Source organism: Orbicella franksi, chromosome 12 (genome assembly GCF_964199315.1).
Source record: "Orbicella franksi chromosome 12, jaOrbFran1.1, whole genome shotgun sequence".
NCBI classification, from domain to species: Eukaryota; Metazoa; Cnidaria; class Anthozoa; order Scleractinia; family Merulinidae; genus Orbicella; species Orbicella franksi.
This window is the reverse complement of record NC_138156.1, coordinates 25,945,276-25,959,917: the sequence shown is the minus strand read 5'-3', so window position 1 is coordinate 25,959,917 and position 14,642 is coordinate 25,945,276. Positions and strand designations below refer to the sequence as shown.

Below are 14,642 nucleotides of genomic sequence, written 5' to 3'. Positions count from 1 at the left end.
GGCCCGAGCATTTGTCAAGATTTCTGATATGATAATAATGCAGCGCTTCCCAGCTTGAAACAGCGATCTTAAAAATCTTCTCATGATTGTCTGTTCCGATTGTCTAATTGAGTGATAATTTATCCCTTTTACTAAACAGACAATCGTAGACTCGGTACAGTCTCTCTCTCTCTCTCTTTTTTTTTTTTTTTATAAAAATACATTTTATAAGAGTATCGAGGCTGTAGTTTGCGAAATTTTAAGAACACTTTAAGGATAAACCCGAGGCTGAGATTTTGATCTGAAAAGGAAATAATTGTGTGTGGAGAATTTGTAACCACAATACAATTATATGTTTTTAACTAAGCCATACAAATTCTTCCTTTCTCTAAACGGCAAAACTAGCCAAAATGCCAAAAAAAAAAACAACAACAAACAAACAAACAAACAAAAAAAAGCACTTGCGCATGTTCGATGCTAATAACATTTCTGCAAGAAGTTATATGTGTCATATCAGGCTTTAATGTCTGCAGGCTGGCTCCAGAATTAAAGCAATACCATCCAGACACCAAATAAGTTCGAAAAGAGAAATACACGCTTTAATCTTAGAATATTCACAATAATATTTTCAGCCTAAACATTTCTATATTTGTATTAATCTTCGTAATTAAGGTGCAGGGAAAGCCCTTGTATCTGCTCACATGATGCATACCTGAGATGGAATGAAATCATTGACATCGGCATGCAAAAGAACGTATTAAACAATTTTACTGTGTTAATTATATTCTCGTTGTTTTGCAAAACTGACTCTGAAAAACTCCAAAAGCAGTCAAGAGATCCGCTTTTTAATTTCAAGGCGATTTTATGTGCAGTCCCCATATAGGAACGGTTGATTCTGTCACGTGGTTAAACAATGTTCTTTGAAGAAAATCATTTCGCTCAATATTGACTTCACTCATTTGCTCGGCTTTACCCGATGAAAACCTAAAGCGTTTTCTTAAGTCAACACTAAAATGTTTTTCTTGGCCGCCGGCTTTCAAAATATGTATTTCTGGAATAGAGTTTAATAACTAATACGCTTTGCTCGGTAAAAGGTCGCATGCATGCCTGTTTCAGCTATAAGGAAGACAGCAGGTTAAGAAAGTTTGTTTAACTTTTTCTGAGCACCCTGCTGCGGACTATTTCCAAGGTAAAATTTATGGTTTGGTGAAACTTATCTTTTTTTCCCTAAACCCAGCGTCAGTCTAAAAGTTAGCCTTCGTTTGGAAAGAAAATATATTTATTTATGTCATTTTAACTCCAACCACTTGGTGATGATCCCTATTGTCATGTGTCTGCTGTCCAGCAGATCGAAGCGGAAGTTCTTCATATCTAATATTAACGTATGTAGCGCTGGTGGTATCATATCAGTGAAATTATATCTTTTATAAAAAAGCTCCAGAAAACCCCAAGGAAGTATCTTGATTTCAATTACCCCAGTGTCTATCCATTGATAAACTCGCCGAAATGTGATTGCAATTAACGATCAAGTTCTCAGAGTGGCAAAAAAGTTCAACTTTTTTCTCATTTGTTCCCAGTTTTTGTATATCAAAAATGCTGTTATATTTCCTTTCAAATTAAACTGGCTCACAGGAAATTGAATTTGTAGATTACTTAGCGCGGCTGATTATAACCAACACGTACGAATCGATTGTGGCAGATGGTCAAAATACAAAGAGTTTGTGACAGGTAGCGTTTGCTTTCAACAGTAAACACGTTACTTCTTTCATGGATGTGCCATATCAAGTTTTATCAATTATCCTCAAAATACTTAATTCTACGCTTATTAATCATTTAACGCCAGTAAGAAATATCTTTGAGAATATGTTCAGTAGTCTTGGAGCTACAAATTGTCTAAACAACCCGTTATATATTTTTCTTTTTTGAACATTTTTTCAACTAATCCTTTAGATGCTGTGACTTTTAGCTCATTTCAGTAAACTGTAGATGCTTTTTCATTATTTCTCTTAAACTAAGCGCGCCATAAAACCCTCAGTTACGTCCTCAAGTCATCCTTACTGATTATAAATAGCAGCCATAATGAGTGAATAACGCCAGAGAAGGCGGAATTGCTTCAGATCTCGTGCCAAAAATGCTGAATTGTGCAAAAAAAATAGTGTTGGTTAATATCGGCGCGAAAAAACCCGACAGGTAATAAAAACGGATTTGGTAACCATGTTTATCAATGAAAAGGAAGAAACGTTATATTGGATGTAGCAGTGCTCGAGCATCATTGTAATTATTAACCTTTCAGCTGGTGCGGCCTTCCTTCATACATGCAAACGTATGCATTCGTCGGCTTTTCACCTTTCCAACTAGAATGCTTAAGAATGGTCATTTCTTGGTAAGGAACGTACTGCCGAGTTGTAGGTTAGAGTTCCATGGCGTTAACTCGAAAATTCTTGTTATCGTGACCTTAGCTTGAGTCAATAATTACATATTCATCACTTAGTCAAAAAACATGAACTCGAATTAATGGCGAGGGTGATAAATGTGTTAAGCTAATTTTCTTGCAGCATCATTTTAAGAAAGAAGGCGAATAAGTTAAAGAATAAAATAGAAAAGGTACCATTTTTTTAGAATGTTATTGTCATTTCACGAATCTTCTACATCAGCAATTCAGTGGTATATTCAGTTTTGCTTTCCGTGGTAATAATTCGATATTCCTCTGTTCCTGTTTGAAATATTTGATCAGTACATGTATGTTGCTTTGTAAACATATTTGATAGACCAGTTGTGAAGACAACACTATAATTTCCCTAATAAGGCGTGCCCTAACTGTCAATATTATAAGTAATAAGCCATCATTTATGTTGCTCATACAACCTTCATATCCCATCACCTTAAGGGAAAGCCTGATTTCCAGGCGATCACTAGTTACCCCTATTGAAGACAACTACCGGAATCATCTGTGACTTATGGAGAGATTCGACCAGTACGCACAGTGAGTTCAAGTTCATGGTTTGTAATCGGTATTATTATCCATCCTTAACCATCCTTGTTCCTTAATGGTTTATTATAATCTCTTTGGTATTTTTATATCTAAGTAAACTACGGATTTTCAGGATTCCTTAAATTTAAGGGTAAGTCGTAACTCAAAATGCCGTGACTGACTGAGCTCCTTTATGTTACATTTGCATTCCAGGACAACTTTTTTACAAGTTGATAAGCTGACGAACATAAACACATAATCCCAGTTTCACGAATTTTCTGATATCAAGCGATTCAGTAGTATTATTTGTGAGATATTTCAAAATTCATTAACAGGTTTAGTTTCACGCGGAAATAAAATGATGTTTGTTTCTTTCTGTTTGTAAATGAAATATTTGATCAATACATGTATTTTGTATGTACTGATGTACATTAGTATTTCAGAAGAGCTATTTAAACGTTGATATACTGACGGACAGAAACACATAATCAAGGTTTCACGAACCTTCTGATATCAAGCGATTCAATGGTATTATTTGTGAGATATTTCAAAATTCATTAACAAGTTGTTGTAATATTAACTTTTGGGTACCCCTCTGTGGAGTCCCTTACGTTTTCGTGGGCCGTCCCACATCTCGCGAACATGTGAGTTGGCTTATGTCGGACATTGTGTTGACAGTGTTTAACGTTGCGTTGAGTATTTGAGCCTTATCTAAAGCTATCTTACAACACAAGTTTAGTCTTACGCAGCGATAATTCGATATTTCTCTCTTCCTGTTTGAAATATTTGATCAATGCATGCCATTTTGTCTGTATTTTGTATCTTAGATGAGCTATTTACGAGTGATGTACTAGCGGACAGACACATATGATCCAACTTAGTTTCAGGCAGTGACATCAACACACCCGGGAACAGAAACCAGAATGATGCGAGTTTTCACCTTTATCCTGTGGCTGTGTACACGCACAACCCAAACAAATACAAAAGGTAAACGACGTTATACCTAACGAAGCGATGATGAGATAAACACATATGTGACTGTTTCAATATACAGAATGACAAAACTACGCCATGTTCCCAATATTGTTAAAATTACATTAATAAGGGAAACTTACATTAACATCTCAATACAGAACCGCTTCCTCGTCCATGATTCTCGGCGAAGTAATTCTCACTGTACAATTCGATTTCTGTTCAGTAGCTTACCAATTCATGCCACCTAGTCAGATTTGAGTTGTGAGTGAGTTTTGACAGTTTTTTAGAAGTCAGTCTGAGATACAGCTTTGGACTTAACTGCTTGAGAAATGCATGTACACCGGGACTTGAACATCTTGTGGATCTTGCACTCAGATTTAATTTGGGCTGGGAATCATCAGAAAAATGCATCCTTCAATATTTTACCTTTAAGATGTTTTTGGTTTGTTACTTTTTTCATTTTTTCATTATTATTATTTTATGCAGATTTTGTTGGGGTTTTAGCCGGTATGAAAGACCTCACCGTTTTCGCAGACGGCCGTCTTGTTGGCCACAACAATGGCATCTGGGACAACGCGAGGTGGATTTCCTTTTCTAGCGAAACGAAAATCGTTGCCGTGTCCGTTTACAACGAACTAGAATATTTGACTGGATTCCTCGGAGTGTTCAGTAACGGAGTGGTCACGGATAGAAGCTGGAAATGCATAAACACCAACAGCCCAGGAAAGGGATGGGAGCAAACCAATTTCAATGACGACGCATGGCCGCACGCCTACATGAGTTACAATAACAGCGAAATAAGAGCGTATGGAATCCCATCAAGTATTTACTGGATTAATCCGGTAATTGATAATGCGATCAGATTTTTCTGTAGACGTCGCTTTAGTAAGGAGGAAAGAAATAGCACCAACAGTAAGTATCAATGAAAATCTTTGAACTTTTTCGATTGCGTTTGATTCTGCATCGTGCTACTCGCAAATTAAGCGCGTGATTTATCTTTATAAAATTAGGTCTAGTCCAATTTACTAGCATCGCTCTCAACTTTTTAACAACGATTGCCATTAATTCTAAAAAAGGTTCACTTTCAAACGAAATTTTTCTCAGCTCTTTCCTTAGTTTTTCTATCTGCTCTTGGTCTCATTCACTTTTTTGTTACATTGGTTTCGTTTCTACGGCTGGAAAAGGAAAGTAAAGCAACGGAAAATCACATATACTTGATATTTTGATAGTATTTGTGCGCTTCAAGCGGAAATGCGTTGACGATTTCCTCTGACGCGCCGAGACTGAGATCTCTTAATAAGTGAAGAAGCATTGTTCAGTAAGAATTGAGCTGCAAGCGTCGCCGTGGATGACTTTGCTCTCGCGACTAGAATTTAAGTCAAACTGATTTTACGGCTTACGTTTTCTAGAAGTAATTTACACACAACTCTCTTGGTTTAATATTCGATGAGGCGTCTTGAAACTATATTGTGCCATGATTTTAATGTACTCGCCAATAAACAAACAACAGCCCTCCTTTAGCGCGAAAATATGCTTAGATATTAATATTTGCCCGCAGACTTTATCTCCTGTTCCGAGAGGCAAACAATTTACGCTCTCGGAAAACTGCGAAACGTGACGCGTCTAAACCAATAGTTGATGGATTATAATTTCTGTTATTGACGCGCGGATTGCGTCAGTCCCACCGTCGCTCCCAACTGATTGATCTAGACGCGACACATGACCGAATATGCCTTTTTTTGCATGGTTGAGTGATGCAAACATGAAATAAGTGGCGGGAAAAGGCTTAAGTTTCGTGGTCGTCTCAGACGAAATGCCTCCCGGCCTTGCAGCGTGCTAGATAATTTTGTGTTTTTAAAGAAAACTAGAAACTATATGCTCTGTACCCTTTCCAGGTGGTCAAAGATGTGCAAGCAATTTTGTTAACAATGTAAACGCTGTTATTATTTCACATGAAAATTGGTCACTTTACAACTAATTGTACATACATTTTTACTTTGTTATTTTGCTTTCTTGGCGCACCTAGAAACTAGCTGGTGCGTCCTATAGACTCTGCTTATCAAGTCTATGGGACGCGCCGTTACCATAGCTAAGTGTGTTGTCCAAGTTAAATAAACTGTCTATGTTTATGTCTATGTCTATGTCACTGAAAACAATTCTTTCAATAGCTTTGATATCCATCTATGGCTCTGATCGAAACAACACTATCAGGCTGTATCTCGATGGAATTTTTACAGCAGAAACAGAAGACAGCTTGACGGTCCTCAAAAAAGACCAGCACAAGCTTCAAGCGGTACAGGTAGAAGAGGGTTCCGCAAAAGGTGTTTTCTTTCTGGCGTCGTCCAGTAATGGTATTCAAACCGACGAACATTGGAGATGTACAAACGTTTTCGACGACGGCTGGTTTCTTCCTAATTACACCGATATCTCGTGGCCAAAAGCCTTTGTTCTTGACAACAATACTCGTGCTTACTTTATAGCACCAGACGCTAAGTGGATCGGATATGAACGTGAAAGTAATAGGATCTACTGCCGACGAAACCTAACTACGGGTAAGGAGATTTTTTTTCTCGACATCTCAGTTGTCCAAAGTCCTTGTCCATGATTGGCTGTTAAGGAGCGTTCCGTCGGTCCATCTACAGGGATTTCCTTTCCCTTGAAACTGGGGAAATCGTAAAATTAAGTATAGATAAATGTGACCTTATGACAAGATCAGTATAAAATTTAACGCATAGTACTATGTATATCCTGTTTTGGGCATAGAGCCATGTTTGGGGATTTCAATACCCTGTTCACTACAGAAAATCGTGAAAATGATCTGAACCGTTGTTATTAAGCACCGTAATGATGGGCCCCAAGAGAAAGAGTGAGTTTTGTTTCCCAGAGACCCCCAAGGTCAAGAGGAAACAAAACTCACTGTCTCGTTCGGGGCCAGTCATTAAGTGTTCTGTTATATACCTCCCTCGACCTCAAAACTAGAAAAAAAACAAAAAACAAAAACAAAATGCTTGACGCCGACTGGCACACAAATTTTCCGCCTTTTCAAGGAGCACGACCTGATCACGTGCGAGTCGAAAGTTTAAGTTCTTGTTTCCCTGGGAAGTTAGTGAGTTTATGGTTCTTTGACCTAGAATCTGTTTTCCAAACTAAGCAAGCTACATCAACTGCACACCTTGAAACAACCGTATATTCTTTGTTAGCAACTGGGTCAAGAAACCCGGAATCTTCACCAAGGGTAGTTTATTCTACCAACTCGATTGCATCGACGACAGTGATAATCAGGCCTTCACTAGCAACTTCTACCGCGATTGCAACCAAAACACGAAGTGTTTCAAATCCTTCAAGAGTTCCAGGTAATGGACGCCAGGATGCTAGCTGCATGGAAACGAACAGGCTGTCTACATTAGAGATAGTGTTGATGGCTGTTTGTGGTGGTTTGACGGCTGTGGTTATTGGGCTAGCTGCTCGTCTTTGTATTCTGAGGAAACGAAGAAGTACGAGGTTTGTATCGTTTTTTTTCAGTTACTTTTTTTAAATGTATTCTTTCTTCATAAACCTGGCTTACTCGTGCATGGGTGACTAAGCAATGAAACTGGCGTTACGTTTTTTTGTCCACGCCAAGATCGATTTCTCAGTATGGATTTATATCTTACTGGACCACGAAATTTCTTTCCCAACTCTCCAGTCTGCTTGTAATGTTACATGTAACAGTATGTTTAAACTGAAAAAAACGTGCTGTATTTGATTCAAATCGTCAAGTCTTGATTAAAGCTTTTGACCACCAATTACCTTCGTACGAGCAATTAAAGACATTAAACTTTTTCGCGGAACAATTCTTCTCAAATCAGATACAAGATCAAGAATATTTTAAACAGAAGAGACTCTTTCCGGTCTGAAAAGATAAGCCCAACAAAAAAAAACTGTATATCCATGTTAGCAACACGTTATTCCAGTCTTTCAGGCTGTTAATCTGTGAGGTCAGTCCGAAAAAACGAGTGCCTGGTTATTGAAAAACTCACTCGAACCCTAAACTCCTTACGTGATAATTTTGACAGGTTAGCCTCCCATGTGAGTGGTTTTGGATTACCTGCGTCTGTTTTTAAGATTTCATCCAATCAGATCAGAGCTAGCATTTATATCTTGAAAACTAATGTTGCAGGGAATATACACTCAACGAGGTTAACAGCAAAAAAGAGACGAATGAGGGATGGGAAATGAAGCGCAATGACGTCATTATATGCGAAGAGTTCGGTCACTGTGACTTTGGCAAAGTGTACATAGGAGTCATGAAAACCCGTTTGTGTATAGCACACGGACCATCGACCCAGGAAACCATCGAGACGAGAAAAAAATCGACAAGAATTGTAGTTGTGAAGATGCTACAAGGTAATGTTAAAACCGGATTGCTAAGTGGACTTTACCTTAAGTGAGGGTCTCAATGAGGTTAACTGTTAGCCATAAAATGGGACGAAATTTAATCGTTAGGCGTAAAATTATGAAAATTTTAACTGTTGACCGTATAAAATGTTAAGCGTAAAAAAGCTTGTTTTTGTCTTTAAAAAGATTAATTCCATATTACGCAAAGGTTAGCTCATGTTAATCATCATTCACTGGAAAATTCACAGGTTTGCTCATAGAGCACTTTGATTATAAACTGCTCTTACGTTTCAGACAATGCCACTCCGGATCAGAAGAACGACTTTATAGAAGAGATTACCCTGATGAAAGCTGTTGGTTCACACAAGAACATCGCGAGTTTGATTGGCTGTTGTACCAAGTCCGCACCAAATTTCCTCATCGTGGAGTTTGCAGCAAAAGGAAATTTGCTTTCTTTTCTAAGAGAACGAAGAACAAAGGTAAAGAGGTCAAGCATGCATTTAGTTCGCAAAAGCGGTCTTGAAATTTGATCGAGTACGGGCTTCTTTTGATGTAGAGGAAAGAAAGAAAGACCTAATTAAAGTGTTAATAGTATTTAGCTTAAAAACTAGAGTACTTATCTACTTCATTCTTCCAATGCTAAATAAATTGTTATATTTAACTTATTACGTAAATGATTTCTTCAGCAGTGTGAGCTTGATACCAACGATGTTGGCCAAGTCAACGTCGCTTTCTCGAAAGCTGAGAGCTGCGTTGACATAAGAATTAGCAGCGCTCAGTCCTTGCAGGATGAAGAACAAGATCAAGATAAACACGATTCCTTGACCTCTCAGGACGTGATGTCCTTCTGCTGGCAAATCGCACAGGGAATGGCGAGGGACTGAGAAAAGCTTTGCCCTGGGTGGGGGGAGACTCCCATATAGAAATGACGGGGTGCCCGTCGTACTTTTTAGGGTTAAAAAAAGGGGTTTTGGTACCGTACCTCTTAGGGTGTTCAGCCTCAAAAGGTACCTTTCAGGGTATTGAGACGAAAAATATATAACAGGAGGTAATGTGTTGCTTTAGAATTGGTACCTCTTAGCGGTGAAAAGAATTTAGAGCCACGTCCACAAAACAGGATCTTGGAACCTCTTAGGGCTTCGTTTGAGAATTTCCACGAGCACCCCCCTCCTTTTTATATGGGAGTTTCCCCGGGAGCTTTGTGCGGTTTCGAAGTCATGGAGGCTTCTTGAAGGAGTAAAACATCATTTGATCTCATTTCCAGTTACATTTCTTATCAAAATACTCATTTCGTCCACCTTGGAAAGTCCCTCATCTGCTTATGTTAACTCAGGGTATCTTGTATTTATTGCTCAAAAGTCTCGCATTTTCAAAGATGACGGCAAGAGAGTCGTCTTTCCCCATTTAGAACCGAGCACGGTAAATCTCCGTGCTGTTTCCACTTTTTCTTTTCTCCCAGTCTTCTTTGAAGATTATAACTGCGCGGTCTCTGCTGGCAACATGCAAGTCTTAATCGCCTTCTCCTACGGTTGTCTAATGATTTTGGAACCTTTATATTATTCAGAGTATTAAGCAGCAGTGATTAATTAACGATATTTCTTGTGTCTAGCAATACTTATCAGCAAAGGGCATTGTCCATCGAGGTCTCGCCGCTCGCAATGTCTTAGTCTGTGACACCAACCTTGCCAAAGTCGCCGATTTTGGTTTGCGGCGAAACAGGGAAAACCAAATTGTAGTGAAATGGACGTCACCTGAAGCCATGAATGATGGTATTTTTACTGAAAAGAGTGATGTGTAAGTGAATTAACCTTTTATGTAGATAGTGTTACTCCGCCTTTTGACACATGGATAGTAATTCTTCTTTACTGTCACATTGGTCACTCCTCGCCGAGCTATGGATAAGTTATGGGGTGAGTAAATTTTGCCCACGTGATGAAATTGTAAATACATTAGCAAAGAAGGGTAACACCTCGCCGAAGGGTAGGAGGGTGGCAAAATATTCTCGCTAACATCCGTTTACGTTTCGTTAGCAAAAAATAGGGAAAGGAGTGACAAAAATCTGAATACATGACTTCAGATGGTTAAAAATCTGTGGTCCTCAAGTACTCACATCAGGTTATATAGCAAGGATAGGGTGATGAGAATCAGCGAGGTATAATTTCCTGACTTTTCCAGCAGTGAAGCTTGGACATTTTATTGATTTTTTTGTATTCAGTTTTTGCTTTTATATAAGCACGATCGGTTCTTCCTTGAGGACAGAGGAGTCTAGCCGTTTCGAGTTCAGCAAGACAGTAGAGGAAACCCCGGGGGGACTCCCATGTAAAAGGGACGAGGCTGCTCGTCGGAAATTTTAAAAAGAACCCCTAAGAGATACCAAGAGCCTGTTTTTTGAGTTGTTTTTTTCACCGCTGAGAAGTACCAATTTACACATTATCTCCTATCATATATTTTTTCGGCTCAATCACCCTAAAAGGTCTCACAAAAGCTCCCGCTGTGGACCTTTTTTAGGCTGACCACCCTAAGAGGTACTAGCTATACGAAAACCGCTTTTGTTTATCCCTAAAAGTTACGACGAGCACACATGTCCTTTTTATATGGGATCCCCCCCCCCCCTGGGGACGAAACCTGCACATGGATATGTTTTCCTTCGCGATAAGTAGTATATTATTAGCAATACTAGCAGGAAATAAAGTGCTCTATCATTAACATAAAACCAACATGGCCGGTATAAAAAGAACAAGAAAAGTTTTGGGTTAAATATTGCAAGGTTAATTTAAAGAAATTTTGTAGCTGAGGAAACTCTTTATAAACATTTTGCTTCAAGGTGGTCATACGGAGTCGTTCTCTGGGAGATTGCAACTCTTGGTAAGGGTTTTTTAATCTTTATTTTTCTAGTGCGCTTTGTAAATATATCCCTGACAGATCCGATACCTCCCAGTAGTTTGCAAAATTGGGCGAGTTAAACGAAGAGTATGTAACCCCTTATTGCAGTTTGGTTAGGCAATAACCTCATTCTTTATGGTTTTGAAAATGATTTATGTGTATAACTCAGTTTAATTTGACTATTACTAGACAACAATGACTTGCTTTTCAAAGAAATTAATGTTGCAAAAATTTAGTTTAAGGTCAGAAACTATTTTTCAGGTGGTTTTCCTTACCCCGCCATCAGAAACAGCGACCTTCTGAAACTGCTGGAAAGAGGACATAGAATGGAAAAACCAGAGACATGCTCAGAGGAGTTGTGAGTGGTTGCATTCATGATTATACTTGTAAAAAGCAGAAAGGTCCACAAAAAAGAGGCTAATGGTACATATAACAGTCCCATACTTCGTGATCAGGAGCAGAAGCGAAGCTAGCTCGAGATGATTTTGTTATGATACACACATTTCCGCTTTTCAAATGTAAATTATATTCTCCTATCATGCTAACTAGTTTCCGAACTCTCTCAATATGGGAGAAGGTTGTCGTCTAATGTGCTGCAAAATGTATCGTAGACTAAAGAGAATGTTTATAAGGAGCTATTTCACATTTGTTCTCTAACACAGCTATCAATTGATGACGCGTTGCTGGGACTACAATCCTGATGCTCGGCCAACCTTTACCGAGCTGTGCCAAGATCTGGGAGACTGGATGCGAGCAGACACTTGTTGTATGGACATAAGCCAGTTGAACGAAGATCAACCCTACTATAACGAATCTACAGTATCAGTATCCAGCAGATTGTCGTACCAAGAGCATGCTTCTGAGCGTCCTTCCTGATTCACACATATCACCCGGATAATCTGACTCGCGATTTTTTTTTTAAAGGAGAATGAATTTTCTGCAATGGAAAAGGAAGTGCGCCTAGGCTGATAATCATATTCTATTTTATTTTACTGCTAGTGTAATAATAAGGGAGGGTTTTAAAAAATCGGGGACGATGAACAGTATTTCGTAGAATAACGTAAAAAGCTTTTTATGTCCTTTTCGCTTGGTCCTGCATAACTGACACGTTAGAATAGGAAATAAATAAACGATCTATTCCCTGTCTGCTTTTTTGGTCTATCTCAAATGCCTATATTTGATCCACTTGCACGTGACATATATGTCGATTGCTGGCCTATAGACGCTATTCATAAATGGCTGCCAACATAAAATTCTTTTGTATACATCTAAATTACCGTATTTATTCGATTAAGCGCCCAACCTCGAATAAGCGCTGAAAGCCCTGAAAGTCCAAATATTAAATAAGCGCCCTTGGCGCTTAGTCAAATAAATACGGTAGCTCAACTAGCCTCGTTTGAGAGTAAAAGATCTCTTGAATTATTAACTCAAAAACGAGTTAGTTGGGCTAATTTTAATACTTACAAAAGAATTTTTAATTGGCGGCCATTTATGAATAGGGTCTATAACAAACTGCAAATGTGCTCAGAAACTTCCGTCATGTTCCATTGTTCACCGTGGCACGTTCGACTGTTTAACCGACTCTGAGCTAAGATTCTCAGTTCGTTTAAATTGAAAAGGATATTGCCAAGCAGTGTATGCAAGGTAGCAGCCGGCAGTGTATGCACGCTTTGACCTTTAACTAAAGAAATAAATTCAACCAAGCTCAAACGGCGCGTCATCACTTTTCATAAACCTGCCAAGGTCAGCTGATGCTACTCTTCTCACGGACTCCCAAAAACAAAAGTGCACAAAAATTGCACTGACGCCTTGATATTTAAAATGACATCAAAAAGAACAATTCACGTCAGTCATTCTTAAAGCGTGTCACCAGTTTTCATAAACCTGTCAAGCACAAAGTTCCTTTTGCTTTTCTCGATGACCCCCGTTAAAGAATCTTGGCGTGAAACGTGCACTGTTGCCTCGACATTTCGTTAGATCAAATAAATAAGAAATCATTTCTAACTGCGACATCATGTAAATGAACCTGCCAAGTGACTCCCACAAATTTGTTCTTATGTCAGCTCTAAAAATAGCACTCGCTACACTTACCTACTACTAAAATACTCAGTATACGGAGAAAGAAGGCTTAGATCCTGTAAATTTCGTATTTAATGGTGCCTTGGAGGTCGCAAACGCAGCTGACGCAGTTGAAAACGGAAACCAACCGGTACGTACGTCCGGTGCACCTGAAATTTGAATAAATCAACCAAGATTCAGCAGGCAAGAAAAACTGTCCTGTCCAGACTTCAAATATTTGTTAACATGAGAGGCATTGTAGTCAGGAACCTTTTCTCACTGAAGACGGCATTAAATATTCACGAAAATGAATTTCTAAGTCTAACAAACCATATCGGGTCGTAAAAAGTCAGTCGATCAAGAGATGGTTTGCACGATTTTTACTTGGCAGATTGTATAATATACAATATTTTCCCGTGACAGGTTTGTGTGTTTACTAAAGCTTATATACATACCTTTATAAACCTGTTGCTTGTGGCTTGTCTCTTACGTACCTTATCGAAATCATATTGAATACTGTCTAACGTACAGGATAAGTCAGAAAATGATATACTGGTTGAAAACAATATTTTATTCTAAACTTTAAACATCAGGAACGTGAAGGCATGATTGATCATCGCAGTTATATGGTCAACTTAAGCATTTGTGGAAAAACACCTGCCTGAAAAACCCTTTTTTTTCTTCTTACGGGTATATAATACGAACTCACAAAGTAACCAGGGGCTCGTTTCTCGAAAGCCCCCGAAAGTTTTCGGGCCCGAAAATCCATTTTTAGTTAATCGGTATTTAAAGACAAAGAGGTGCATACACCTGAAACGTCTTGTACGGAACGGAACCTCTGTTTATATTCAGAATATGTAAATAAAACAGCTCTGTAATCATAAGGTTTGAGATTTTGCTACGGCTTGCCGGGTGCGAAAACCTTTCGGGACCTTCGGTTGGCTTGATAGCTCAGTTGGTAGAGCACCCGGGGTAGAGCACTGCACCGGTATCGTAGAGGTCATGGGTTCGAATCCCGTAAAAGCTTGAATTTTTTTTTCAGGCTTTAATTTCACAGCTGCTTAAGCTGCGAAGATCAATCATATCTTCATATCTTTCTAAGCAGTTGAAATATATGATCTTTCATATATTCACTTGTACATCAGAAACGTGGTTGATTAAGAGTTACTAAGCAAACACAAGTTTAATTTTTGACTTCACCTACAATGTTCTCAACATTGAATTTTTGTTCTTTCATTAAAACAAAAAAAGTAAAATTTTAGTTTTTGAATATAGTATGTTGCAGAAACGAAAACAGTTTGTGACGTCCCTGAAGTCATTCGCACAGACTTTTTCTACAAAACCTGTAAATTGCGCTGAAGAATCGTAAATCAGTCTTGTGTCAAATTTATCTCTGACC

At 38.5% G+C, this 14,642-nt stretch overlaps 1 protein-coding gene across 4 annotated transcripts; it reads left to right on the top strand.

Moving 5' to 3' along the window:
• Positions 1 to 2,900: 2,900 nt before the first annotated feature.
• On the top strand, positions 2,901 to 12,485 carry LOC145462928 (uncharacterized). 4 transcript variants are annotated; one of them, XM_081446600.1, is made up of 12 exons: positions 2,901 to 3,101; positions 3,832 to 3,937; positions 4,412 to 4,837; positions 6,094 to 6,477; positions 7,126 to 7,426; positions 8,085 to 8,311; positions 8,597 to 8,781; positions 8,989 to 9,174; positions 9,912 to 10,096; positions 11,127 to 11,167; positions 11,447 to 11,543; positions 11,848 to 12,485. In XM_081446600.1, the coding sequence occupies exons 2-12, from the start codon at positions 3,874 to 3,876 to the stop codon at positions 12,059 to 12,061; spliced, it is 2,310 nt and encodes a 769-aa protein (XP_081302726.1). In that variant the 5' UTR covers positions 2,901 to 3,101; positions 3,832 to 3,873; the 3' UTR covers positions 12,062 to 12,485. The 4 variants fall into 4 exon arrangements, with proteins under 4 accessions (XP_081302726.1, XP_081302725.1, XP_081302724.1 ...); XM_081446599.1 differs by having other exon boundaries at positions 2,901 to 3,520; positions 3,690 to 3,937; XM_081446598.1 differs by lacking the exons at positions 2,901 to 3,101; positions 3,832 to 3,937 and having other exon boundaries at positions 4,255 to 4,837.
• The last annotated feature ends 2,157 nt before the right edge of the window (positions 12,486 to 14,642 follow it).

Coding starts and splice junctions, on each gene's coding strand:
- LOC145462928 (XM_081446598.1), top strand. CDS start 4,255: ATGCATGTACACCGGGACTTGAACATCTTGTGGATCTTGCACTCAGAT. Junction 6,478..7,125: donor CCGACGAAACCTAACTACGG/GTAAGGAGATTT, acceptor ATTCTTTGTTAG/CAACTGGGTCAAGAAACCCG. Junction 9,175..9,911: donor GGCAAATCGCACAGGGAATG/GCGAGGGACTGA, acceptor TCTTGTGTCTAG/CAATACTTATCAGCAAAGGG.